The following is a 27,052-nucleotide window of genomic DNA, read 5'->3' on the forward strand; positions in this document are numbered from 1 at the left end:
TCAAAACGGGAGCCGTGGTGGGCCCCCTTGGGCCAAACAGTACCATCTAGTCCGATCTCGGACTGTAGGCAATCTGCTCCTATACTTGTTTCCTGTCCACCATCTGGCTTCCTGGACAATCCAAGTCAGTAGGCAATTCATTATAGTAGGGTTAAAATGGTAATTTTGCTATTTTATATAATATTTTAGTACACTTTTTTTCTCCTAAAAAGTCAAAAGTTATTCTAAACAACTATATTTTTTTCTCTATTTTTTAATTCAAAAAATTAAAAAATACACTTATTTAGGACATTTCAAACGATTCTAAAATTTTTCTTGCCAAACACCCAAGTATAATACAAGTAGTTTGATGTCATAATCATAAAGCTTTGATAAAAAAGTACGAAAGTATTAGTGAGCACTTGTGCCACTTTTGTTTTGTTTTGTTTTGCTATGCTATTGGGAGTCTAGATCGTCGGCTGCACTACCCTGCTTCTCTTGAGCTTCCACTATTAACCCTCTCTCTCTCTCTCTCTGTGTGTGTGTGTTGGTAATAGCAGATGAGAGAGATGAAGCTCAAGACAAATGTCACAAAGTCTTCTTAGATCAACTCTTAGCTCTAATTTTTGGAATTTCAAGCATTGACGACGAACCCAGAAGAGGAGGAAAAAGCTTTTCAATAAAAAATCCTTGTAAGTAGGAAGGAAATGAATCTTTCATATCATTTACATATAAGACAATTTGTAAATATAAAATATCGTATTACTGTGGGAGCCGGATATTATGGGGGCAATAAAGCCGAATAAAGGTATGAGGACATTCACAGATGGCATTTGTAGATGAAGCCAAAGCCGAATATATTAATCAGTCGAGGAACAAGACAAACCGAGGCCGAATACATAAACTGTCACGCCCTCAAAATAACCCATTATATATATATCATTGACATGCATTCTTTAAAGAAAACAATTTATTGATACATTCATCAGAGTATTACTAAATAAACGCATTACATGTAACATCGAATAAAATGCCCTACAGGCTTACATCCTTCCAAGCCAACACTTGGATGCAAAAATATGAGTTCTAACTCAATACAAGAAAAGCCCTAGGCTTGAATGTTTACATGTACTAATAAATAAAGATAATTAACTAAAGATAGTCTTCTTCAAATCCAGAAGCCAAACCCTCCCAAGCTAAGTCCTTGGAGGTAGTTTATCACCTGAACCTGAAAATGATGTTCCCATAAAGGGTGAGCCACAGCCCAGTAGAAATATACTAAACCACATATAAGCAATGAATAAAGCAATAGCATTCAACAGATGGTTAACCAAGATAATCAATTACTTCATTTTACAGTCTCATGACACTATTGTCTAAGACACGTTTTACTTTCCAACTTTATCAACATGGCTCAGAACCTGGCCAAACTTACAACAGTGAATTATATATATCATATTCACATTCTTCCAATATCAACAAACAAATGAGACTTAAGCTCAAATCAAAACACTTCATACTTCCAGATTGATACACATTTTAGTGCTGTATCAATAAAAACACTTCTATATAAATAAGCACACATAAAAGTGATGCTAATGGAGTCCATCCCCTATCTCCTCCCAACCAAAATCCGGTTTAGAGGTCCATCCCCTATCTTCCCCTAAACCGTGGAGTACATCCCCTATCTCCTCCCACACAAAACAATGTATGCAAATGCAATGCTCAATCAATACACGTATTTTCTGTATTAATTCAACAGTCAAAATCAACGACTTAACCAATGTGATTAGTTTCAGTTTTTCCTAATCCACATGCAATGTCTACAACAATCACGACTATCCTCCACCGATAGCCCAAAACAGTTATTTCTAAACAGGAAATAAATGAATCAACTAATATAATTCCAATATTTTCATAGGTGAGTGATTAAACAAATCAACTACACCATTTAATTAATAAATTCCTCAATTTCATGAACTCAACTAAATTCCCCAATTTTTCGTAAATTAATTATACAAATTAATTTATTACAACAATTAGAGTTTTTCCCAAAATTACCAAACAACCCCCAACATATCAAAATACCAAAACTTAGGACAAAACCTATAATATGGAGTAGGAAATCCCTACCTCGAAGAAAACAACCTAAAAGGTGAAGACAGAGATGAGTGCCCAAATACCAATGTGCTCCAAATCGGCAAATGTTCAGATTAAATGAAAGCCCTCGACTCCCTCTATCTTTTTAATAAAGCAACTAGGGTAGAAACCCACTCTAAATAGATCAAACCTAAGAAAGAAGGTGAGTAGGGAGAGAGAGAAGTCGGACCTAGGGTTTGGAATAAAAAAGAAGATGAAAAAGACTGATCAAAACCGCTGCTGCGTATATAAACTGGACAGGCTCGCTCGAGCGAAGACATGGTCGCTCGAGCGGCCAGACACAGAGAAGCTACGCTCGAGCCAAGGAAGCCTTGCTCGAGCCAACAACCCAAAAGCTCGCTCGAGCGAAAGAAAACTCGATCGAGCGAAGAACTCAAACCCTCAGGTCTGTAACCAGACTCACGCTCGAGCGAAGGAACTATCGCTCGAGCGAAGAACGAACTAACTCGCTCGAGCGAAGAAAAGCTCGCTTGAGCCAAGAATGCAAAGCTACAGGTCCAAACCAGACGCAAACTCTCGCTCGAGCTACCAAACCCCGGCTCGAGCGAAGAACCAAAAACAACATATCGCTCGAGCGACAAACTCCTCGCTCGAGCGAAGATCCAAAATTCTGGACAGCAACACTTGGTTTCTAAACCCAACCAACCTGAAACAAACCTGCCCAACACATCCTATAATTCCAAATGAGAAAATAAGGAACAACAACAACAACAATTATACAATGACAGAATCTACGGAACCTAAGTCCGGATACAATAATCAAATGGGAAAAGACCGGGGTCGCTATATAAACTTGCAATGGACTAAGGGTGGGCCCGATCCTGAGGCCCAAAAGAAAAATATAAATAAAGGATCATCAGCCAAAGAAAGGTATGTGAGAACTAGTGAGATTAACTTAAGATATAAGCAACCAAGAGAGTATACATTGATTGGTCCATCGAAGTGCTAATTCCGGCACCTCCAACCGGAGTGTTCATTCTTTTTCAGGTGACTAGCTGAGGATCATGAGCGTCCTACTGGATCCAACGAGTATTTCCAAACCACTTCTCTACAATTGGCGCCGTCTGTGGGAATACTCCAGCACATCCATGGCAGGCATAACGGAAGATCCTCCGGTAGTCGCTGACGATCTTACGCCACAAGATGAAACCACTCTAAGCAACATGCTTGGGCCAGAGAATATTACCGCAAGAAGGGCCTTGAACTTCGACTCACTCTCGACATCAACACATGAGACAATGCAAGCGATTATGGATCAAGGGAAGCAAAACGAACAGAGGTTGGAAAACATGATGGTTGAGAACGAGCGCCTTCGACAGGATTTGGCCTTGGAGGTGGCAAAATTCCAACAAGCCGCACGCCATGACCCGGGACGACCTTTGAGAAAGGATGGTCGATGACCTCGAAGTCAGAGACATGATAGTGGCAGTGATTCCGATTCATCTTCCCTAGAATCTACAAAGAAGGGACGAGTCGAAATCTCCAGCTCTTCTGAAGGAAGTCCACGTGCACGGAATAAGCGAAGAAGAAATGATTTAGGCGAAGAGGATCAACATGACCCCTTTGTGCGATGGATTGGAAGGGCAGTGCTACCCAAAAAGTTCAAAGCGCCATCATTCACCTTGTATGATGGAAAATCATGCCCCGCTGATCACATCCGTCATTATAAGCAAGTCATGACGCTGCATGCAAACGACGAGGCTCTCATGTGCCTAATATTTCCGAGCAATTTAGGACCATTGGCCGTCAGATGGTATTATAAACTGGAGCCGGTATCGATTAAGAGCTTCCATCAACTCCAAAAATCCTTCAGGGCAAGATTCATCACCAACGAGGTCCAGCCGAAGCATGTCGATTCTCACTGGGAAATGCAAATCCAACAAGGGGAAATCTTATGTGCGTATTCGGCGCGCTATTGGGAATGCTTTAATCTCGTAGATGATGCCTGTAATGACTCCATGGCCGTCACCACCTTTAAAATGGGGTTGCATCCTGATACTACCCTCTGCAGTTCCTTGACCAGAAGGCCCCCCAAAATAGTCTGGTCGTTAATGAAAAAAGTCGAGGAATACTGCAAAGTAGTAGATGACGCCCTGCGGGTCAAAGTCGGGCACAAGGCCAACAAGACAGCCCCATCTAACATCATTCAGCCGATAAGTTCTGTACCATCACGGAGCCATGAACCACGGAATTGGGCTAAACGAGACAAAAGACAAGATTCGTGCTGATCAAATGACCAATGTTCCCACCGAGCTAATGAACAACTTCAAGTGGATAGCAAGCGTACAAGGCATGGGACGAACTTGGCCGCATACAATGCAGGCCGTGCCAAGCACTTATCACCAACTACTTCGCTTCCCGACTAAACACGGCATTGAACAAATTCGTGGATCCCAGAACTCGGCACAAGCATGTTATCTTCTTGCCGCAAAGACACCAAGAGAGCTGGAAGTGAATTCTATCGAGGTGCCGGAACGAGAGAGCCTCGACGATGTTGGGTGGCTCCCAAGTGAAAAGGTAACCGAAGCCCTGGATCCAGTTGAAATTGACGGGAATCCTAACAGGTTCTTCATGGTCGGCGCTTCCCTAAATAAAGTCAGCAGGCAGCAGCTAATTTCCTTCTTACTCGGCAACCTTGATGTATTTGCGTGGTCACCATATGAGATGCCAGGGGTGGATCCATCTGTCTCTCAGCACCGTTTAGATGTTGACCCCAAATGTAAGCCAACTATTCAGAATAGTTGGCGGTCAACCGCAGAACACACTGTTGCCATTGTTGAAGAAGTTGACCGGTTGCTTGATGCCAGGGCAATCCGGGAAGTGACCTATCCTATATAGCTGTCGAATACTGTGGTTGTAAAGAAGAAAAATGGGACTTGGCGTGTTTTTGTGGATTTCACGGACTTAAACAAAGCTTGCCCCAAGGATTGCTTTCCCCTCTCTAGAATAGACCAACTCGTGGATGCCACGGCACATCATCAACATATGAGCTTCATGGATGCCTACAGAGGCTACCATCAAATTGTCATGCATCTGAAGGACCAAGACAAAACTGCATTCCTCATCCCAAGAGGAACCTATTGCTATAAGGTTATACCTTTCGAGCTGAAGAATACGGGGGCAACTTACCAAAGACTAGTCACTGCCATGTTCAAGGAGCAACTCGGGCGCACTATGGAAGTGTACATTGATGATATGGTGGTCAAGTCTAAAGAAGAGCAGACTCATCTAGCCGATCTGGAAGAGACATTCGGCATTCTACGCAAGTACAAAATGAAGCTGAACGCTTCCAAATGTGCATTTGGGATCGGGTCCAGCAAATTCCTTGGCTACATTGTCAACCACTGCAGAATCGAAGCCAACTTGAGACAAATCACAGCAATTTTAGAACTTGACTCTCCTCAGTCGGTCAAGGAGGTTCAAAAGCTGATGGGGATGGCTGTCGCACTCAACAGGTTCATCAATCGTTCCACAGATCGCTGCCGACAATTCTTTCATACCCTTCGGCAGGGTAAAGCTTTTAAATGGACCTCTGAGTGCGAAGCCGCTTTGAACGGTTTGAAGACTTACCTCTGATTAGTTCCACTCTTGACAACACCTTCGACAGGTGATCCGCTCATTTTATATCCGCTCATTTTAAATGGACCTTTGAGTGCGAAGTCGCTTTGAACGGTTTGAAGACTTACCTCTGATTAGTTCCACTCTTGACAACACCTTCGGCAGGTGATCCGCTCATTTTATATCTGGTTATTTCCGATCGGGCCGTTAGCATCGTACTGTTAGTGAAAGAACTTGGGGAGCAGTGGCCAGTTTATTATGTGAGCAAAGCAATGGTTGACGCCGAAACACGCTACCATCCGTTAGAAAAACTCGTCCTGGCTCTTATCATGGCAGCAAGAAAACTGATGTATTACTTCTAGGGGCATAGCATTGGGGTACTAATGGACTACCCCCTCCGGTCAGTACTTCGTAGTGCAGAAGCATCAGGGCACGTTTTAAAGTGGGCTCTCGAACTCGAACAGTATGATATTCAATTTCTGCCTAGGACCTCAATTAAGGGGCAAGTGCTCGCCGACTTTGTGGCCGAATTCACTGGAGGCCTCGCCGACTTTAAGTCTGATTAAATTCAATCTAAGCCGAACTGGAGAATTTATGTTAGGGACATTTGGCAGTTGTATTGTGACGGATCGTCCAACCAATGTAGCAGTGGGGCAGGCGTAATGATCATGGCTCCCGACGGGGCAATAATCGAGCAGGCTGTCAAACTAGGCTTTGAAGCATCGAACAATGAGGCCGAATACGAAGCATTATTAACCGGCTTACGGAATGCACATCTCCTTGGCGCTCAGTGACTGCTTATCTTCTGCGACTCAAAGTTAGTCATCAACCAATTGAAAGGGGAATACGCAGCCAAAAATGACCATACGGTAGCTTATATGAAAACGGCGAATTCTTTGCTGGCAAAATTCGACCATCATGAACTAAATCAAATAACCTGGGATCAGAACATACACGCTGACGCCCTGGCTTGCCTAGCCTCCACCATCAACTCAGAAATTAAACGGACAATTGAAGTAGGATTCATCCCTGAGCCGAGCATTGCTCCCTTAGAGTCAAGTCAGATCAATATCATAAAATCAGGTCCAAGTTGGATGGACTCTATCACTGCATTTCTATCTTCTGAACAGCTCCCGGCAGATAAGAAAAACGCACACAAACTGCGAAACAAACCCCTGCGATATTACTTAGATCCGCAAGGAAAGCTCTACAAAAAATCCCTTTCTGGTACATACCTAGAATGCGTTCATCCAGATAAAGTCGAGGAACTCCTGACTGAAATACATGAAGGTAATTGTAGTGCCCATTCTGGCGTGCGCTCCTTAGCTCATCGAGCCATGATACAGAGGTATTATTGGCCAACAATGAGAGCTGATGCTGAGTGTTACGTCAAGAAATGTGAACAGTGCCAAAAGTTTTCCCCTTTAACCCATTTGCCTGCTGAAGAGTTAAGCTCTATCACCAGTCCTTGGTCGTTCGCCCAATGGGGACTTGACATCATCGGACCATTACCTCGTGCCCCGAGCAACAAGCGATTTTTGATTATCGCGACAGATTACTTCATAAAATGGGTCGAAGCGAAGGCACTAACGCACATTCGAGATACTGATGTTAAGCGTTTTGTATGGAGAAATATCATAACACGATTCGGCATTCCAAGGGCACTTATTTCAGACAACGACACCCAGTTTGATTGCGGCGTCTACCGAGAGTTGTGCAGCACGTATGGTATTCGGCCCTATTTCCCCACCCCGGCTTACCCATAGAGCAATGGCCAAGTTGAAGCCTCCAACAAAGCCATTTTGGACAACATCGAGAAACGGTTGGAGAAAGTTAAAGGCAGATAGGTTGAAGAGCTTCCCAGTGTGTTGTGTGTTCATCACACTACACCAAGGCGGTTCACCGGGGAAATGCCATTCGCCCTTTATTTTGGAACTCAGGCAATTATCCCCCTGGAGATTGGCTTACCCACTTTGAAAACAAAGGTCTTCGACTTGGGCCGTAATGACATGATGTTAGCTCTGGACCTAACTCTGATTGAAGAACGCCGAGACCGAGCCCTTGTGTCTATGGCGCGGTATCAGCAGCAGCTCGCTAAATCGTATAATCAGCGTGTGCAACTGCGATGTTATGTTCCCGGAGAATTGGTCCTGAAAAAAGTTCTGCCTACTACTAGGAGCCTTGCCTATGGAAAGCTAGGTCCCAACTGGGACGACCCCTATCCGATTGAGTCGATCGCCGGCACTGGGCATATCGGCTCAAAGACATGTCTGGGAGAAGTCTGCCACGTCCTTGGAATTCCATGCATTTGCGTAAATTCTATCATTAACCCGACTTGTGGGGCATGATACTTATTTTGAATGTTTACCATGTACAAATTTCACTTTTACAATGCAAGGTTTCTTATTTCCTTATTATATGAAATTTGGTTCATTAAAATAAAAGCCTCCGAATTCGGAGCCCCATCCGTACATGACACGTTTGGGCCGACTAAGCCTCCGGATTCGGAGCACCCTTCGTGGATGTCACGATTGGCCAAGATAAGAAACCTCCGAATTCGGAGCCCCATCAGTGTATGACACGTTTGGGCCGAATGAGTCTCCGAATTCGGAGCGCCCTTCGTGGATATCACGATTGCCAAGATAAGAAGCCTCCGAATTTGGAGCCCCATTTGTGCATGACATGTTTGGGCCGAATGAGCCTCTGGATTCGGAAAGCCCTTCGTGGATATCACGATTGGCCAAGATAAGAAGCCTCCGAATTCGGAGCCCCATCCGTACATGACACGTTTGGGCCGACTAAGCTTCCAGATTCGGAGCGCCCTTCGTGGATATCACAATTGGCCAAGAAGCCTCCGAATTCGGAGCCCCATCCGTGCATGACACGTTTGGGTCGAATGAGCCTCTGGATTCGGAGTGCCCTTCATGGATTTCACAATTGGCCAAGATAAGAAGCCTCTGAATTCGGGGCCCCATCCGTGCATGCCATGTTTGGGCCAAATAAGCCTCCGAATTCGGAGCGCCCTTCGTGGATATCACGATTGGCCAAGATAAGAAGCCTCCGAATTCAGAGCCCTATCTGTGCATGCCACGTTTGGGCTGAATATGCCTCCGGATTTGGAGTGCCGTGCGTAGATATCACGATTGGTCAAGAAGCCTCCGAATTTGAAGCCCCATCCGTGCCTGACACATTTTGGCCAATTGAGCCCCCGGATTCGGAGCGTCCTTCGTGGAAAGCGCGGTTGGCGCGAAAGGGCATCCGAATTCGGAGTCCTCTTCATGGATATTGTGATTAACACACTTAAACACAATTGATATACAATGAGAGATGATTATTGCTGAATCTATAAACATAGACTGAAATAACATGCAAACATTTAAAATAATACGTTTCATTAATTTAATCGAGAGTACATTGTTCGCTTCCAATTTATTTTAAAGCGGTACAATACATTCAGTTTTGTTCGGCATCGCCCTCATCGTCGCTCTACTCGACTTGGAAAGCCGCGAAGGTAAAATGATGACCCTGATATAACGGGGACGCCGTGTTAACACCTGCTACCCGGAGAGCCTCTGCGATATGGAGAGCCTTGACCTATCCATGCTTGAATCCACGATTCTCGCATTGACAAACCTCATCGGCAAGATTTTCTTTCGTCTTCGCTATCCCAACTTTTCGGCCCTCATGGAAGCCTTGTTCATAAGCACTGGTCTTTGCAGCCTCTATTGCAAACATGTTTGCCATATCACGATCCGCAATCGCGTGACTTATGAGCCGTTGGGTCACCCTTTCCTCCACAATCGGGTTAGCTCGGCTGGCTAACTAAGTCTCGGCGGTTTTGATTTTTCTTAACTCCTGCTCGACTTTCTCTGCGCGAGCTTCTAAATTACGAATGTGTTCATCTTTCTGTTCGATCTCCTGCCACGCGACGTGAAGGCGCATGTTGATCTCATAGAGGGTGCATAGTTCTTTCACCGCTCCGTGAACGCCCTCTCGAAACACTTCAAAATCTGGTCGACCAGTCATCGACTGCTGGACTTTTGGAGGAAAAATCTGTCGTGCAAATTCGACTGCCACGTTTGGATCTCGGATGATAAAATCTACTTCCATCATCGGTTTGTTCCCGATAAAGACTGAAAAGCTCAACGGGTGTGGTGGCCCACTAGCCTCACTTCGCGGATGAGGAGAGCTCCCCCGCTGTCGCTTCTCCCTCCTAGGTGACCTACTTCGACGATGTAGAGAGTGACGCATCTCCCGCTCCCCAAGTGTCCTACTTCCCGTTCGTGACGGTTCCCTACCTCGATTCATCGCTGTGTCTAGCTCAACCAATGTCTTACCTTCTCATCTGCTGTTGAAGAATAGTCTACTTGGCATTCACACTTATCTAACCTTCTTCAACAAACTGGTCTGAGTTGAGTTTGAACACACTAATAGGACCTATGCGCACAAACCAACCACCATTTTATTACCTGCGGGTGCACCACCTCCAAAGTGATCTCTTCAATGCTGCCCCAACTAATTCATAAATGGCTGATAATCGGTGGCCACATTCACTAATCCGCTAGGGCAAGGGCAAATTAACTAATCTATTCAGCCTAACATCAATCCTTTGTGCCGAAAAGATAGGCTGCCTCAGCCAATCTATGAATGACCGATTATCGTTAGCCACATTCACTAATCTGCTGGGGCAAGGGCAAATTAACTAATCTATTCGGCCTAACATCAATCCTTTGTGCCGAAAAGATAGGTTGCCCCAACCAATCCATGAATGGCCGATTATTGTTGGTCACATTCACTAATCCGCTGGAGCGAGGGCAGATTAACTAATCTATTCGGCCTAACATCAATCCTTTGTGCCAAAAAGATAGTCTGCCCCAACCAATCCATGAATGGCCGATAATCATGGGCCACGTTCACTAATCCGCTGGGGCCAGGGCAGATAAACTAATCTATTCGGCCTAACATCAATCCTTTGTGCCGAAAAGATAGGTTGCCCCAGCCAATCCACGAATGGCAGATTATCGTTGGCCACATTCACTAATCCGTTGGGGGCACGGGCAGATTAACTAATCTATTCGACCTAACATCAATCCTTTGTGCTGAAAAGATAGGCTGTCCCTGCCAATCCACAAATGGTTGATAATCATGGGCTACATTCACCAATCCGCTGGAGCAAGAGCAGATTAATTAATATATTCGACCCAACATCAATCCTTTCTGCCAAAAAGATAGGCTGGAAGCTAAGCAGTTAATTTATCGCCGAATTAATTTAATAGTTTCGTTAAAACTTATTTCATGATTTTACATTTTACTTGGCTGTTAACACACACATTTAATAAGCTGAAAAGCAAAGGCAATTTAATAAACTGAAAAGCAAAGGCAATTTTCATTCATAAATTGAGTACAAACAGAAGTCAATTTACACATGAAAGTTACCCTAAAACTTCTAACCAAAATACAATCAAAATCTAACAAAACCTACATACATTTGGATACCAAAACAAAACGAAACGAAAATCACTGGGCGTAGGCTAGTTTTCAGGGTTAGACTCTAGTGGCTCAACATCTACCTGCTCGTACGGAATCGGTTGTTCCGATATCACGTTAGCAGCAGCTAAGGTTTTGAGCCAGCCATGTTTGAAGCCCCTATTTTCGAATTTAGGCACTTCTTCGACATAGCTCTCTAAGGCTGCGTCCTTGCCAGCTTGGAAGGCCTTGGATGTCTCAGATTCAGCTTCTTTCTTCACCTTCTTCAAATCTTCCAAGTCGGCCTCCAGCTTGGATATCTTCTCGTTGGCTAAGTTGAGCGCATTTTCGCTAGCGTTCATTCTTTCTTCAGCGACCAATCTCAATTGATCAAAGTTCTTGGCCTTGTCAGCTTCGGCATCGACCCTCGCTTTTTCTTCTGCCGCTCGGCGAGAGGCCTATGCTACATTGTTCTTTTCAACTTCCACTTCGCCTGTCAGACGACTGATCTGCTCGATTGCGTCATGTTGGCGACGACCAATCTCTGCTATCCTCTTCGCCGCCTACAAACCAATGAACCAATAAGATAGGTGATATACAAAATTCTTTAGTTTTTGATGCAGAACCAAGGATTAAGACACATACTAATATTGCCGATTGAGCGGCTAGTGCTATGGACAACAGATTAGGCTCTGCCCGAAAGGTCGCCTTATCAACCGGTAATAAAACTGAGGAGGCTAAGCTCAAGGCCACCGCAGCATCTTTCTCGGCCGATGCATCAGAAGCAATCGGCATGTTCCTTACCCTGGGTTGTATTGTAAATGGCACAACCAGGTTTGATTCTTCTATGCGTGGCCATTTATCAACCAGGTTTTCTGAATAATCTTCGGTCTCAACTGGGCGTTTTTCCCCTCGTTGCTCCGACACTTGGCACTCTAGTTGACCGACAAGAAGTTCAGTTTTGGCCGTATCAGCTTGAGCCATCTCCTCAACAGGAGCAGGTGGTGTAGACTCAGTCCTAACTTCAGGTGGAGGGGGTGGAGGCTGAGATCGTTCAGCTTCGGCTTTCTTGCATGCAGCCATCCTCTCAGCATTTTTTTTCCTGGCCAACTGGTTAAACGACTCACCAGCCATGTATCAGGATATGAGCCGGGTAGGTCCCCTAAGTTGGTAAAAATATCTTCGGAGGAGACGTCTGGTCGGCTCGAAGTTGGAGGGTTGAGGCTGGCTTCCTCGAAAGTTGAATTCATTACCGTGTCAAACTCTAGTCTTTCGGAATTGTCCGAGGATTGATTCGACTGCTTAGGAAATTTGGCTACTTGCTCAGCCGCTGGCTCCGAATCTTAAGCTTCAAGACCGATTTGCCTCAAATTCTTGAAATTCGGAAAAATAAGCGCCGTAAGCTGCTGCTCACCCCTCGGAATCGAAATGTTATCCTTAGCCGAAAATGTGGAGTAGGTCGGTTCGTATCTTAAAAGTATGTGCGCTGCCTTGCCTTGCTTCTGAAGATTCGAACTGCCAAAGAATTATAGCGCGGTTTTAATTTTCGCAAGTACGGCGTCGTCGGCTGAAACCAAAACTTTCTTCAAATTGTTTTCTGCATAAAAAAAACGTTCAATATATAGAAGGAAAGCCGAATAAATATGTAACAATAAAAAAAAAGAGTTATACGGCCACCTGGTTCGCCTTTTCGCCTTGGCACGGGATCTAGGCGATCCTCACCCTCGCCGAATTCCTATTTGTCTCGGACAACGACCATGACATCGTTAACACGCTTGCTAGAGCTAGCAAACATGGTCACTAAGTGATGATCGGTATCCTTGGCCCTGAGAAAATAGCGTCCCAGCCGGCCAATAGATTTGGCTAAGGCATAACAATGCCGAATTGCAGGTATACCAAGATTAATCCTAAAGCGTCGGTTCAATTCTATAATCCCCATTATGATTCGGAAGAAATTTACATTGTGCTGGGAATGGATTAGACCTCAGTATCGAAGGATGGCCCTTAAAAATGGGTGAAGGGGAAAACAGACTCCACCCTCAGCAATTGATAAGAGAGGAAAGATGATTTCACTTTCATCAGTCCTCTACATATCAGTGGTGCTGTCTGCCACGAGTGACAGATGGACGTCGTCAAGGATGGAATAATGGCGTCGGAAACCAAAAATTCGTTCCGGCGAAAGGAGTTCTTTCAAGTGTTTTGCCATCCTAACCAATCTAAGGATTATGCGAAATCAAAAATAAACATGGAAATGGGATTCGAAATGAAGGAGAAGAGAACTTACAAAATGCAGAAGAGATAGCGAGAAACAGGAGGAAGTTGCAGAGGTCGCGGAATGGAAGTATATCGAGAGGCAAACCAGAAGCTTAGAGTATTCAAAAAATTTACACTTAAAGGGATAACATAGTTTCAAATTGCATTAAATGAAGGAAGCGTACGAAGAGGCGGGAAGATGTAATGATGCCTGAAAAGCGTGTTTTGACATGCATTGGAATGAGGTTAACCGCCTTTCCTTCCTTGACTTTTCAAGTTCAAAACCAAACATGCCGACTAACTGGCGTTAATAGGATGCTTGGGGGCAATTGTGGGAGCTGGATATTATCGGGGTAATAAAGCCGAATAAAGGTATGAGGACAGTCACGGACGGGATTTGTACTCGACTTCATCTTGGATAAAGCCAAAGCCGAATATATTAATTGGCCGAGGAGCAAGACAAACTGAGGCCGAATACATAAACTTACAATGGACTAAGGGTGGGCCCAATCCTGAGGCCCAAAAGAAAAATATAAATAGAGGATCATCGGCCAAAGAAAGGTATATGAGAACTAGTGAGATTAACTTAAGATATAAGCAACCAAGAGAGTGTACACTGACTGGTCCGTCGGAGTGCTAATTCCAGCATCTCCGACCGGAGTGTTCATTCTTTTTCAGGTGACTAGCTGAGGATCACGAGCGTCCTACTAGATCCAACGAGTATTTCCAAACCACTTCTCCACAATTACAAATAAAAATTAAACAAACTCTAGGTGAAAAAAAAAAAAAAACAGAACAAGTTTTCTAAAACAGATATTTGTACAAGTGCTAGATTAGTTTGAATACCCAACTCACAATAACTTCCTCACTAAATTCAGTTACAACAAAGATATGCTAAGTATAACTCTATAACTCCATAGAACACTAATAGTGGGTAGTCAATGGTGGACAAATCTTGGGTACTTAGTAGTCTCATTTAAAGAATCAGTGCCTTCACAGAAAACCCTTTTCTCCGTTCCCTCGTCTCGCCTTGCCTTGGTCACCGTCCACTCACCTCGCCTTGCCTTGCCTTGCCTCCGTCACCTTTCCGTTCGTCCCTTCTCTCTTTCTCTCTCTCTCTCTCTCTCATCCAGTTCGTCGCCTCTCAGTTCGTTTCTGTCTCTGTCTTTGCAGATCGTCTCTCTGTCTTCGCCAATCATCTTTTCGCCTTTCTCTCTCTTTCTCTTTGTCCAGCTGCGCCTCTCGTCTCTATTAGGGCTAAACAGAGATGAAGATGAAAGTGAAAAGAAAAGGCAGGGAAACTCAATTTTTGGAAAAAAAAAAAAAAAAAAAAAAACACTAAACAAAATGACGTCATTTTTGCTAAAACGACGTCGTTTTGGCGAGGGTAGCAGAGAGGGCCGTAGGGAAGTGTAGCCAAGGATTTGTACTCTGTTATTGGTGGCATTTTGTCATAGATTTATGATTGATTTGGCAAAATATTTTGCAATTTCAAGTTTAAGATCTGGGTTAATTTTGTTGGTTTTTTGATGTTTTAGTTATTTTACTCTAGGATTAAAAAGTTTTGTTTAAGATAGATTTTTTGGCTTTTTTTAAACTTTGGCTTCATTTGGGAAGTTGCTATTTTAGTTTTTAGCTATTTTAGTAAGCTAAATTTTTTTGTATTTGGAAAGATGATTGGATTTTTTTATGGTTGGAAGTGATGTTTGTGAGAAAAAAAGTAAAATGATTATGGGTTTGATGTGATATTTTGTCATATTAGCTATTTTAGCCTATTTTGTCTTTTTGTGAATTTTAGCCTAAATTAGGCTATTTTTTTTCTTCCCAAACATCCCCTGTTTTATAAATTGGATGTGATATTTTGAGGTGATTTGAGAAAGTAGTTAAAAGTTGATTTTTTGACTTTTTAATTTTTTTTTGATCCTTTTGTGTATAAAAAATGTGAGAGGTGAAGTGACATAAAATGAGTTAAAGCTAAAAACTAGCTTTTTGTGGGCTTTCCAAATGGCCTTATTGTCCTATTTCGCTAAAATTGTCAATTTTATCATATATGACTTTTTTTAGCCCAAACTAATATCCCAAACATAGTCATTACCATAAAAAAATTGATTACTAAATGCTAAAAAAATTATTTTTTGTTATTGGGAAATTCAAGTGGCGTTCAGAATTTTTTTTGAATTAACTTTAAACTTTTTAAATCTTTCTAAACTGGATGAAGAACTGAAAACGAAAAAAAATCATTAAAAAAAATCAGAAAGTGACTTTTTTAACCCTTGCCAAAATGGTGAATTTTCTTTAAAAAATAAAATTTCTCCACCTAAATCAGTTGAAACCAAACAAGTAAATATATATTCCAAAAAAAAAAAAAAAACAAAAGTAAATACTTGAGGATTAAATTTTGGGTTGAGGAGTATGGCCAGTGGGTTGGGCCATAAGCCCTAATTGATGGCATTTTCGAAACCCGACTGAAAACTTGGCACATAGGCCCGTCCCAAAGCCCATATATACACTAAATAATAGATACTATTTTGGAAAATTTACCCATAAGTCCTAGTTTCTGAAAAGTTGAACCATTTAGTCCTAAAAGTTTTCTTATGCTCCATTAAGTCCCATTTGCACATCAATCTAATGTTCAAAACATTAATCTGATGTTCGAAATCTAATGTTCGAAACATTAATCTGATGTTCGAAATCTAATGTTTGAAACATTAATCTGATGTTTGAAACATTGTAATGGGACCTTTCAGTCTATAAGAAAACTTTTAGGACTAAACAGTGTATAAGTTATTAATTTGGGATTTATTGGTGCATCCCCCTTTTATTTTCTATCACTTTTTTATTATTATTATTTTTTGATACTATTTTTTCTATCACTTTTTTATTATTATTATTTTTTTATATGTATGCATTTTTAGTAAAACACGAGATTGAGACTGAAAAGCCGAGTGAGTACTAGTAGCATGCCAACTATAAAATTAGTAACTATTTTCACAAGATTAAATACATATACAGTTTAATAAGATAATAAAAATAGATGTAATTTCGTACTCTGATAAAATAAATTTTATTATTTATTTATTTATTTTTATGGTTCAATATGCAATTCTCATTGTTTCTATAGACTTTAAAATTTTGTATTATAATTCTTCTTTTTTCTAATAAATGTTAAATTTTAAAAAAAAGCCCTAATTAAAATCTTAATTAAAACCGATGGAAGCCCGTTTTAAAGTCCATAAACTCATAGGTAAGATATGGAGTTTAGAAATGTAAATGGGTCAATCCGTTGACAAATCAAAATCCATTAATTTGGGTCTGGGCCTAAATCTTAAAAAACTTAAGGCCAGAATAATTCCCAAACAAATTATTTTCACTCCACAATCGAAGGGTTACAAATAATCTTTCAAATCTCATTATCTTTTTATAGACTTTGATATATAATCATATTCAATAATTTGACAGTAGTAATATATATATATATATATATGACACAATATTGTTTGTCCCTTATTATTTCTGATTCTATCCTCCAAACAAAAACCTTGATATTACATTAAATGTTTTTGTCATTTCCTTGGTGCAACCATTATTTATTATTTTGTTTTTTTATTTAATACCACCTAACAGTTCTTCATGATTTTTCATCCCCTTACCCGTTCTACCTTACCTTCATTCCAATTATTTTTGTTAAATACATTTGTATGCATAATAAGAAAAAATACAGTAAAATTAGGTCTCGTTTGCGAACATATTATTTTAATAATTTTTAGATTTTTTAACTAAAATATGAGGTAAAAAAATTAGTATGTTTGAAACGACTTTTTGATTTTTTACGAAAAGATGTACAAAAACTAGAGATAAAAGAGAATTTTTGACTTTTTGACTTTTTGATATAAGTTGTAGGTTTTTTGATTTTTTTAATAATTTTTTAATTTTTAAGTTAAAATTATAATATGCCAAACGAGGCCTAAGGCTAAAAAAAAAAAAAATATAGTGGGCTAGACAAAGATAAGGGCCTAGCTAATAAATTTGGAAGCCCAACCAATTAGATTGTAAGTTAGAGAAGATCCTCAGACTATGTGTGGTTTGGGAAGTAGGTTAGTTTTTTAGTTTTTTTGTTATTTTAGTTTGGGGTTAAAAAACTTGGTTTGGAAAAGGATTTAGGCTTTTTTTGGCTTTTTTTATCTTTTTTGTGAGAGAAAGAATGTAATGATTATGGGTTAGATATGATGTTTTATCTATTGGGTTAAAAAGGCTATTTTATTTTTTGTGACTATTTTAGCTAAAAAAAATTTCAAAACTATCTTCCCAAACGGAGCTTTGCTGGGAGAAGATAAATAAAAATTATGAATAGCAACAAGCTGTGCAGTGCAAAGGTTGGTTAGACTCTATGACTTTGGGGTGTTTTGGAACTTGGTTTTTAGACACTTTTTTAGGTTTGTAGGAAAAGATAAAAGTTGTCTCTTTTTTTTTTTTACTTTTTTTTTTATTTGGAAAGTTGGTTTTTAGTTATTGGTGAAATTATAATTTTACTTCTCATGAGTCAAAATGTGCTATATGAGTGAAGTTATAAATATTTTAAATTGAATGGGAATAGTTTGGTCATTTATTGTAATTTGATATCATAAACAAATATCAATCAAAAAAGTTAAAAGTAACTTTTTACCAACTTTCCAAAATATTTATCTAAAAAAGCCAAAAAATCACTTTCTTGGTTGATTATATATCTTAATTTAAAAATTAAAAAATTATTATAAGTTGTCATATCATTTTATTTTTTTATTTTTTATATTTTTTTATAAGAAATTAAAAAATTATTAAAATATTTTTTTTTTTCAAACGAGACCTAACTAAATTATTTTCAATAAAATATTTTATAATAGATGACACTCAAATAATGACATGCGAATCCTTAATATTATTCTTCTTTTCATCATTTTAGTTAGAGCATCTCTAACCTTGAATTTCTTTTTTTATCAAATTTAATGAAAAAAAAAGATGTTTTTCTCAATTTGATACCACTGGCTCCAACGCTTCACTTTTTATCAAATCTGCTCCAGGGATAACCGGTTGGTCGACCGCTGATCGACCGGTAAGAGAAATTTTTTTTTTGAACTGTTTGAACTAATTTTTTTGAACTGTTTGAACCATTTAGTGGACGGTCGATCGGCTGGTCGACTGGTTTTAACTGTTTGAACTTTTTTTTAGAACTGTTTGAACCATTTAGTAGTCAACCGGCTGGTCGACCGGTTGGTCTCCCCAACGGTTATGCACAATGTTTTGGTGAAATGCAGAACCTGTACTCATTTTGGTGAAACGTTTAGTGAAATCTCGCTTTGATATCAATTTGGTGAAACCATTAGAGCATAAAAAAATACGTTTTTTTTTTTGCTAAATTTTAAATTTAATGCCAAATTTAATTCAGGATTGGAGATGGTCTTAGTACTCCTATCTCCTCATTGAGTTCAGATCCTCTCCTTGCAAGAATTACGAGCATGCGTCCAAACAGCCGTTGCACATCCAACGGCTGAGATCAGCCGTTGCACATCCAACGGCTGAGATTAAAAAAAAAAAATAATTGGAATTTCTATTCGTTCCCGCCCAAAACAAAACATGGAGTTGGTCTGCACTCTTCGTGGATGAACACACACTCATTCAACACAGTCAGTGGTTCTTGTCCGAACGGCGACTGAATGGCGACCCAATACCGGCGGCGACCCAGTCTACCCCGTCTCCACGCCATTGCAAGGACCGACGACGCCACAGGTCAGTTCCCCTTTGTCTCTGTAAATCAAAAATTAATGTATATGAAGCTTAATACTGTACTACTCTCCAGACTTACTCTCTTCAGACTGCTGCGTTTTTTCCTTATGAAGCTTAATCTTATCTGTATTTGAAGATTTTTTCTGTATTTGAAGATTTTAATCTTATCTATATTTGAAGCTTGCAATCAGTTTCTGTATGTGAAGATATATATATATACAGATTGAATATTGATCAAGAAGAACCTTATAAATACAGATTTTATCTGTATTTGAAGATTTTAATCTTATGTGTATTTGAAGCTTTCAATCAGTTTCTGTATTTTAAGATTTTAATCAGTTTCAAAATCTATTTAATTAGTTTCAGTATTTGAAGATTACTTTTAATGGACAAATGTGTTAATTTATTTTGTGTTAAACCACAGATTTTGAAATCGCAGATTTTACTTTTAATTCAAAATCTGTGTTAATGAAATCAATAGGGTATGTTACCACGTGGTTGTGTAATCAACATTTAAAATTTGTGAGTATGCTAGTAGCAGATCCTCATCAAAATTCCCTACTTTTAATTCAACATTCAAAAATTGTGAGTATGCTAGTAGCAAATCCTCACTCATTCATTGTTATGTAATCAATAGGGTTTTTAAATATGTCCAAAATTAATTCAACATCTGCACTATCTGCACTCTATTTTATTTCTAACACAGATGTTGAAATATAATTGATCTGCACTCTATAAAGTAAATATGTTGAATTGATTTCATTGGTCTAACACAGATTTTGAAGATTACTCTATTTAATCAGTTTCACTCTATGTAATCAGTTTCACTCTATTTAATCAGTTTTAGTATTTAATCAGAGGTTTGCCAAATGATTTTGTAACATAATTTATTTAATCAGTCATGTGAACAGATAAGGTGTTTACTGGAATGTGATGAACTTTTTTTTTTTCCAATTAAATTCTGTGTTTCTCCATTTCAGGCCATGGACAAGCACAAAGACAAGCAAACTGAAGATGAAAATGGCATGCAAAGTGAAGTGATACCATCTCAAATTGTGAAGCAAACTCATGCCACTACAACAAAAAACATTTTTTGCGACGTTTTTTAGCAACCAAATTGAATTTAGTTGCCAATTGTATGTTTTTGGCGACAATATACGTGTTGGTCGCCAAAAAATACACCATTAGCAACAAATATCTGAATTCATCGCCAAAAATGGTTGGCGCCAATTTAATTTTTTGCGCCGGAGCACTAAAAAAGTTTTGGCGACGAAATTAATGTATGGCGACGAAACTATTTGTCGCCAATTTGGGGCTTTTTGGCGACAGAATTAAACTAGTCGCTGAAAGTTGAATGACATTTATGGCAACATAATTATCTTTGTCGCCAATAAATTTCTTCTCAAAATGACGTCGTTTTGTCTTCTTTTTTTTTTATTTTATTTTATTTTTAAGGACCTTTAGGTGAATAAACCAGATTGACCTAAAATAGTCTTCTTCGTCTTCTCATTCCACAAACTGAAGCGGCGCAACAGAAGAGAAATAGGTATGTCTTCTCTCCCTCTTCTTCGTCTCTCTTTCCCTCTCCCTCTCCTTCTCCCTCTCACTCTCACTCTCACTCTCTCACACTGTCTCATCTTCCTCTCTTTCTTCTTTTTTATCAATTTCATTCTCTTGTTCGGCATTGCAGAACACAACACAATCAATGTGACTGATTTTTCCCTCACTCTATCACACTCTCTCATCTTCCTCTTTTTCTTCTTTGTCATCAATCTAATTTTTCAGACTGATATTCTGATTTTTTGGACTGATTGTGATTTTCGGACTGATATTATGATTTTTGAGACTGATATATTATAATTTTTGGACTGATTTTGGAACTGATTTTCGGCACTGGTATATTCTGAATTTCGGACTTATTTTGGAACTGATTTTGTATTTTTTGGGGACTAATTATAATTTTGGGTATGGATCATCTGGTTTAGGAGGGTATAATAGTTTCAGGCTTTGAATTTGAATGCGTAGGAGGATAGGATTGAGAGATAAGTTATGCATCCCAGTTTGCTAAAGCAAGCATTAGCCCATTGAAGAGTTTTGTGCCTTTCATCTCAGTAGCCTCGATTTGGACTTTCTGATGTAGAACTTTAGTTTATCACATAATTTTGTATTATAGCCAATGCTCAAGTTAATGACCGTGTATTAAGAATGTTGTTAGGCAATTTCTTGACTTTATATTTTGATACATTTGATAGTAATAGGACCCATGTTTTGAATAATAGTCTCGATTATGAGTTGCAAATATCTGATTCAACTTGTCTCTGAACTGAACATGACTGGATTTCAGTTTTTGAGTGAAATTTTGAACCAATATTATTAGGCATAGCATAGCACGAAAATTGTGTTATTTCTGTCTCAATGTTTTTTTATTGAATATTTTTAATTGTCAAATGTTATTTTTAGCTACCAATGCTGATATTAGGAGGGTTGGTGGATACTGTTAGAATATTTTAATGAAAATACATTTATTTCTATAGTTTGTAACTCTCAAAAGTCTCTGGCTTCTAAAATTATTGTATACTTTAATCACTACTAATGGTGTATTTAATTTCCTTTTAGTATACAACTTTATGGTCATTCAAATCCTTATTAATTTGAGTTTAATATGATGTAAATTGTAAGTCTATTGGATCTCTCTCTCTCTCTCTCTCTCTCAATTTGTCTTGTTTGGAGACTAAGAAATTACCACAAAAAACAAAAGTTATATTCTCTCTCTATCCCCCTTTCTAATTGAGAAAATCTTCTATTTTATATTTTTTGGACAATTTGATTCATGACTTATTTCAAGCTTCTGGGTGGTTTTGAACATCGAACAAGCGATTAGCAACTTCTGTTAGGACTCTCATGAAAGAAGAAAAAGTAATTTTAAAACTGTGACAATATAATTTATAGAGTCTCACACACTATATATTTCTCAACTTTATTTTAATTCCGTTTATTTCACATTTTCTATTATAGTATTCATGCTTAATATTCTGTTATTTATACTGCTAGACTAAATTGCTGTTAGAATGAGTGTAGTCTGTGTAAAAGCTTATTTTTTTGCTGTGTAGTTTGAATCTGAAATTGCTGTTATTTTTTTGTAGTCTGTGTAAAAGCTTAGAATGAGTTTCCTTTGTTGTATTCTATTCTATTCTAGTCTGTTTTTATTTTTTTGAACTGAATATATATTTGGTGCCTTTAGTTGTCGTTTCATTGGACTACAATTGACATTTTTATCAGCTACCCAGTTTTCTGTTTTGCATTGACAGCCAAAAATTTGTTAGTGGAAAGAGTATCGGCTTGGGATCCACACCTGACTGGGCATAGTGGATCCAATCCTCATTCAAGCCGAAGTTGGGGAAGAGTTGCATTTGGACTTCCTGATATAGTGATAGCATCAAGGCCTCTTCCAAGCTCATTGTAGGATTTGCATACTATGTGATAAGCCTTGTGAGTCTGTTCAAAGTTTGACCTTGACTGCTTGCAATCTTCATGGATATATCTGTTGGAATAAAAAAAGTAGTATGACATAGAAAACAAAAGAATTGAAAAAAACTTTCCATTTGTATTTAAGCCTCTTCTTGGAGGGGAAGCAAAAGAAAACGTCCTGCATATTATGTGGCAAAATCTTGATAGTCAAACTGTGTGCATCTTTGTTAAAAAAAAAAAAAAAAAAAAAAAAAAAAAAAAAAAAAACTGTGTGCATCTTGATTTAAAATTTTCCATAATTTTCAATTTTTGAAAGATTTTTTAATGCCAAAGTCTGTTAAAACTTTGTAGAAATTTCTATTTTCTATGATTATTGTGTGATTGATGGACATGGTTTGCTCTTGTTCCATGTGTTTTTTCATTGTTTTATCTTTTATGATGAAGGAATTAACTTGGTATTCAGGGGCATGCCTTTTTTTATCAGCTCATTCCTCATTATTAGTTTATTAGTTCATTTTCTGTGTGACCATGACAAAGGCATTGGTAAGATGAAGTGTGTAATTTGAAATTAGGAAGTTTGACAGATTAAAGGTGCTAATGTATGAGTTTTGACTGGTTAAAATGAGTTGGGCATTTAAAATAACTTAAATGTGCAAGTTTTAGTCTTTGGGGTTAAATTTGATACGAATTGGACAAATTAATCCGACCAACCCTCTTATTCTATAGCTCCTAATAAAATTCTGGATATTTTGTGTATTGGTGACCCTTTTAATAATTTCATCATATAACATTCATTTCATGTCCACTCTCCATTAATTTCATGTATAGTGCGATTTTAATTTAAACTTTGATTTACAATTCAAATGTTATAGGTTATTGGCTAATGCAAAGAGATAAAAAAGCTGCAATCATTCGTTGGGGGCAATTACTACATCAAGTAAGCTTTGACTATATTTTAGGACATTTTTAATTTATTTATCAAGTTAGTCATTTTAGTTTCTACACCTATGATCTTGAAACTATATAACCTTATTAAATTTAATAAGTCTAGTTGTCAAAAAAATGGGACTAGATACGTCATTTAGCAACTTTGACTATTTTAGTTGATTTTTTAATTTTTTTTATGAAATGAAAAAGAATTATGTTTTGGATGATTTGTGGATTTTTATTTTTATTTTTTTGTAAATGAATAGATAATTGTAAAAGAAAAAGTTGTTGATTAATGTATAGGACATGCCATTTTGTTTTATTAACTATTTTTTTCTATTGACTATTTAGCCAAAATATAAGTCCCAAACAGGCCTAAAAAGAAAAGAGAAATAATCAGTTATCTTTTTGTAAAGTCTCTGTGTGAGTGTGTGATAACAAAGTTGAAATCACACACTTTGATAAAAGGAAGTCCATAAACAATCCCATAAAGTAATAAAGAGAATCACACACTTTGATCATTTATGTTTCAAGTTTTTTTCTAATTTACTCCTAAAACTAACTTTTGTTCAAAATTAGATAGAAAACACATGTTACCTGCCACATCATATAAAAAATATATAATTATATGGGTTTGAGTAAAAAATATATTATTATATGGGTTTGAGTTTATGTCAAAGGTGTGAGTTATATGTGATAAAATATTTTTATGTCACGTGATTGTTAATATGTCATTTTCTATCTAATTTTGGACATGAATTACCTTTTGGAATAAATTGAGAAAAACATGAAATAGTGGGTTACCAGAAGCAACTAATGATTTGTGGTCATTAGCAAATGGTCCAAGTGTGAATGTTATTTTGTATTCAGCTTGCATTTCCAATGGTGTTCGATTTCATAGCAAGGATCGTGATAGTAGTCATAAATGCCAAAATAGTGGGTTAGTTGTGGAAGGGGAGCATGAGAGACAAACAATTAACTTTTATTGGTACTTGAATAGAGTGTGGGAGATGCATTACATACTTGGACATCGAGTTGTTTTATTCCAATGCGAATGGTTCAATACCGGTAGCAATAGAACATTACATACCAATACACATTGCACAAGTATTGATGTTAGAAGTCGATGGTATAAAGATGATCCATTTGTCTTACCAAGTCATGTGAAACAAGTTTTCTACGTTGATGATATAAAAAAGTGGGACAAGATTGATGAGATTCATAAAGCCCCAATCATTCAAGCAGTTTGGGTACATGTATTTGCAAAATGACCACCGAAACCACTGAAACTTGGCACGGACAGCTTGTTCAAGCCTAAATAGACTTTAAGGAACAAACGGGACCTCGATTGGATCTCCGGCTAGAAAATTAGAAGGAAAACTATAAAATACAAGACTTAAAAGGCCCGTTCGGGGGCCGAAATTGCGAAATGACCACCGGAACCACCAACACTTGGCATGGATGGATTTTTCAGGCCTAAATAGACTTGTAGGAACAAACGAGACCTCGATTGGATTTCCGGTTAAAAAATTAAAAGAAAAAATGTAAAACACAAGATTTAAAAGGCCCGTTCGGGGGTCGAAATTTCGAAATGACCACCAAAATCACCGAAACTTGGCACGGACAACTTGTTCATGCCTAAATAGACTTGTAGGAACAAACGGGACCTCAATTGGATCTCCGGTTAGAAAATTAGAAGGAAAATTGTAAAAACACAAGACTTAAAAGGCCCGTTCGAGGGCTGAAATTGCGAAATGACCATCGAAACCACCGAAACTTGGCATAGACAGCTTGTTCAAGTCTAAATAGACTTGTAGGAACAAACGGGACCTCGATTGGATTTCCGGTTAAAAAATTAGAAAGAAAAATATTAAACACAAGACTTAAAGGCCCGTTCAGGGGCCGAAATTTCAAAATGACCACCGAAACCACCAAAACTTGGCACGGATAGCCTTTTCAAGCCTAAATAGACTTGTAGGAACAAACGGGACCTCTATTGGATCTCCGGTTGGAAAATTAGAAGGAAAATTGTAATACACAAGACTTAAAAGGCTCGTTCAGGAGCCGAAATTGCGAAATGACAACCGAAACCACCAAAACTTGGCACGGACAGCTTGTTCAAGCCTAAATAAACTGGTAGGAACAAACGGGACCTCGATTGGATTTCCGGTTAGAAAATTACAAGAAAAAATGTAAAACACAAGACTTAAAAGGCCCATTCGGGGGCCGAAATTGCAAAATGACCAACGAAACCACCAGAACTTTGCACGGGCAGCTTGTTCAAGCCTAAATAGACTTGTATGAACAAACTTGTATGAGCAAACAACACCCGATTGGACTTTCCGTTACAAAATTAAAATCAAAATTGTGAAGTTCATATCGAGGTTTTTTTTTTTTTTTTTTTTTTTTTTTGGTCAATCTAATATTGTTTTTTGTTTTTTCATGTGACAGATTGGCAATGGTGGAAATTAGTTTGGGCTGCATCAGAAGATTTGATTTTGTCTTTTTGGAAATATTTTGACATAGGATTTTGGTAAATGATTTATGGATTAAATGTTTAGCATCAAAATATTTGGTATTGTATTTTTGCAAATATTTTGACATAGGATTTTAGTAAATGACTTGTTGGTTAGATGTTTAACATCAAAATATTTGGTTGTAATTTTTAAAATATTTTGACATAGCATTTGGTAATGTATTTATGGGTTTGATGTTAGTAGTTTGTAAGTACTTTGGTATGCATGTTTTAGATTGTCAGAGAATTGTAATTATGTTTATTAGGATTTTTCATATCTATTAATTTTGAATTAGTATGAATGTCTTGCACGTGTGTATTATTATTTACATTACATTTGTGTATATATTGTGCACAGCAATACAGGTGTTTTGGATTATTTTGAACAGAAAAATTATTAAAATCAAAACTTGTGTACTGAATTTTTAGTGACAGGTGGTATTTTGGTCGCTGTTAATATATTTGGCGACAGCATATTGTTTTTGTTGCTAAAAGTTAGTGGTTATTCCAAGAACTTTTAGCAACCAAAACTTACTCGTCGCTAAAAACATGATTTTTAGCGACCAAATTAATTTCGTCGTTAAATAGTACTTTTGGCGACGCATTTATGTGTCGCTAAAACTACATAGCCTATCCAAATTCTAACCTTTTAGCAACAAATTGTAATTTTATAGCGACAAAATATATGATTTTTGGCGACCAATTTTTCTTGTCGCTAAATGTCTACATACGGTGACAATTTCTGATTTCGTCGCCAATACTTTTAGTGACAGGCCTTTGGCAACAAATGGTATATTTGTCGCCGATTCTTTTAGCGACGAAATTTGTACTTTTGACGACCAATTTTTGGGTCGCCAAATGTGTTTTTTGTTGTAGTGTGCTGAATTGCTGCACAAATTTTGATGTTGCTGAGAAGTGATGTTGAAATTGCTGTTCAAACTCCACTCCAATGTCTGTTGAAATTGT

General features: G+C 38.3%; 1 protein-coding gene and 1 long non-coding RNA gene across 2 annotated transcripts; both read left to right on the top strand.

Moving 5' to 3' along the window:
• The first annotated feature begins 7,607 nt into the window (after positions 1-7,607).
• On the top strand, positions 7,608-8,045 carry LOC145800873 (uncharacterized). Its single transcript, XM_082890625.1, has one exon. The coding sequence runs from the start codon at positions 7,608-7,610 to the stop codon at positions 8,043-8,045; it is 438 nt and encodes a 145-aa protein (XP_082746751.1).
• Positions 8,046-20,613: 12,568 nt separating this feature from the next.
• LOC145801439 (uncharacterized) lies at positions 20,614-26,287 on the top strand. The gene is made up of 4 exons (XR_014342941.1): positions 20,614-20,722; positions 22,485-22,665; positions 23,517-23,581; positions 26,023-26,287. It is a non-coding gene; the product is annotated as an uncharacterized LOC145801439 (long non-coding RNA).
• Positions 26,288-27,052: the final 765 nt, after the last annotated feature.

Source organism: Camellia sinensis, chromosome 10, assembly GCF_055761805.1.
Source record: "Camellia sinensis isolate YWXY chromosome 10, ASM5576180v1, whole genome shotgun sequence".
NCBI lineage: Eukaryota > Viridiplantae > Streptophyta > Magnoliopsida > Ericales > Theaceae > Camellia > Camellia sinensis.

Coding starts and splice junctions, on each gene's coding strand:
- LOC145800873 (XM_082890625.1), top strand. CDS start 7,608: ATGCCATTCGCCCTTTATTTTGGAACTCAGGCAATTATCCCCCTGGAG.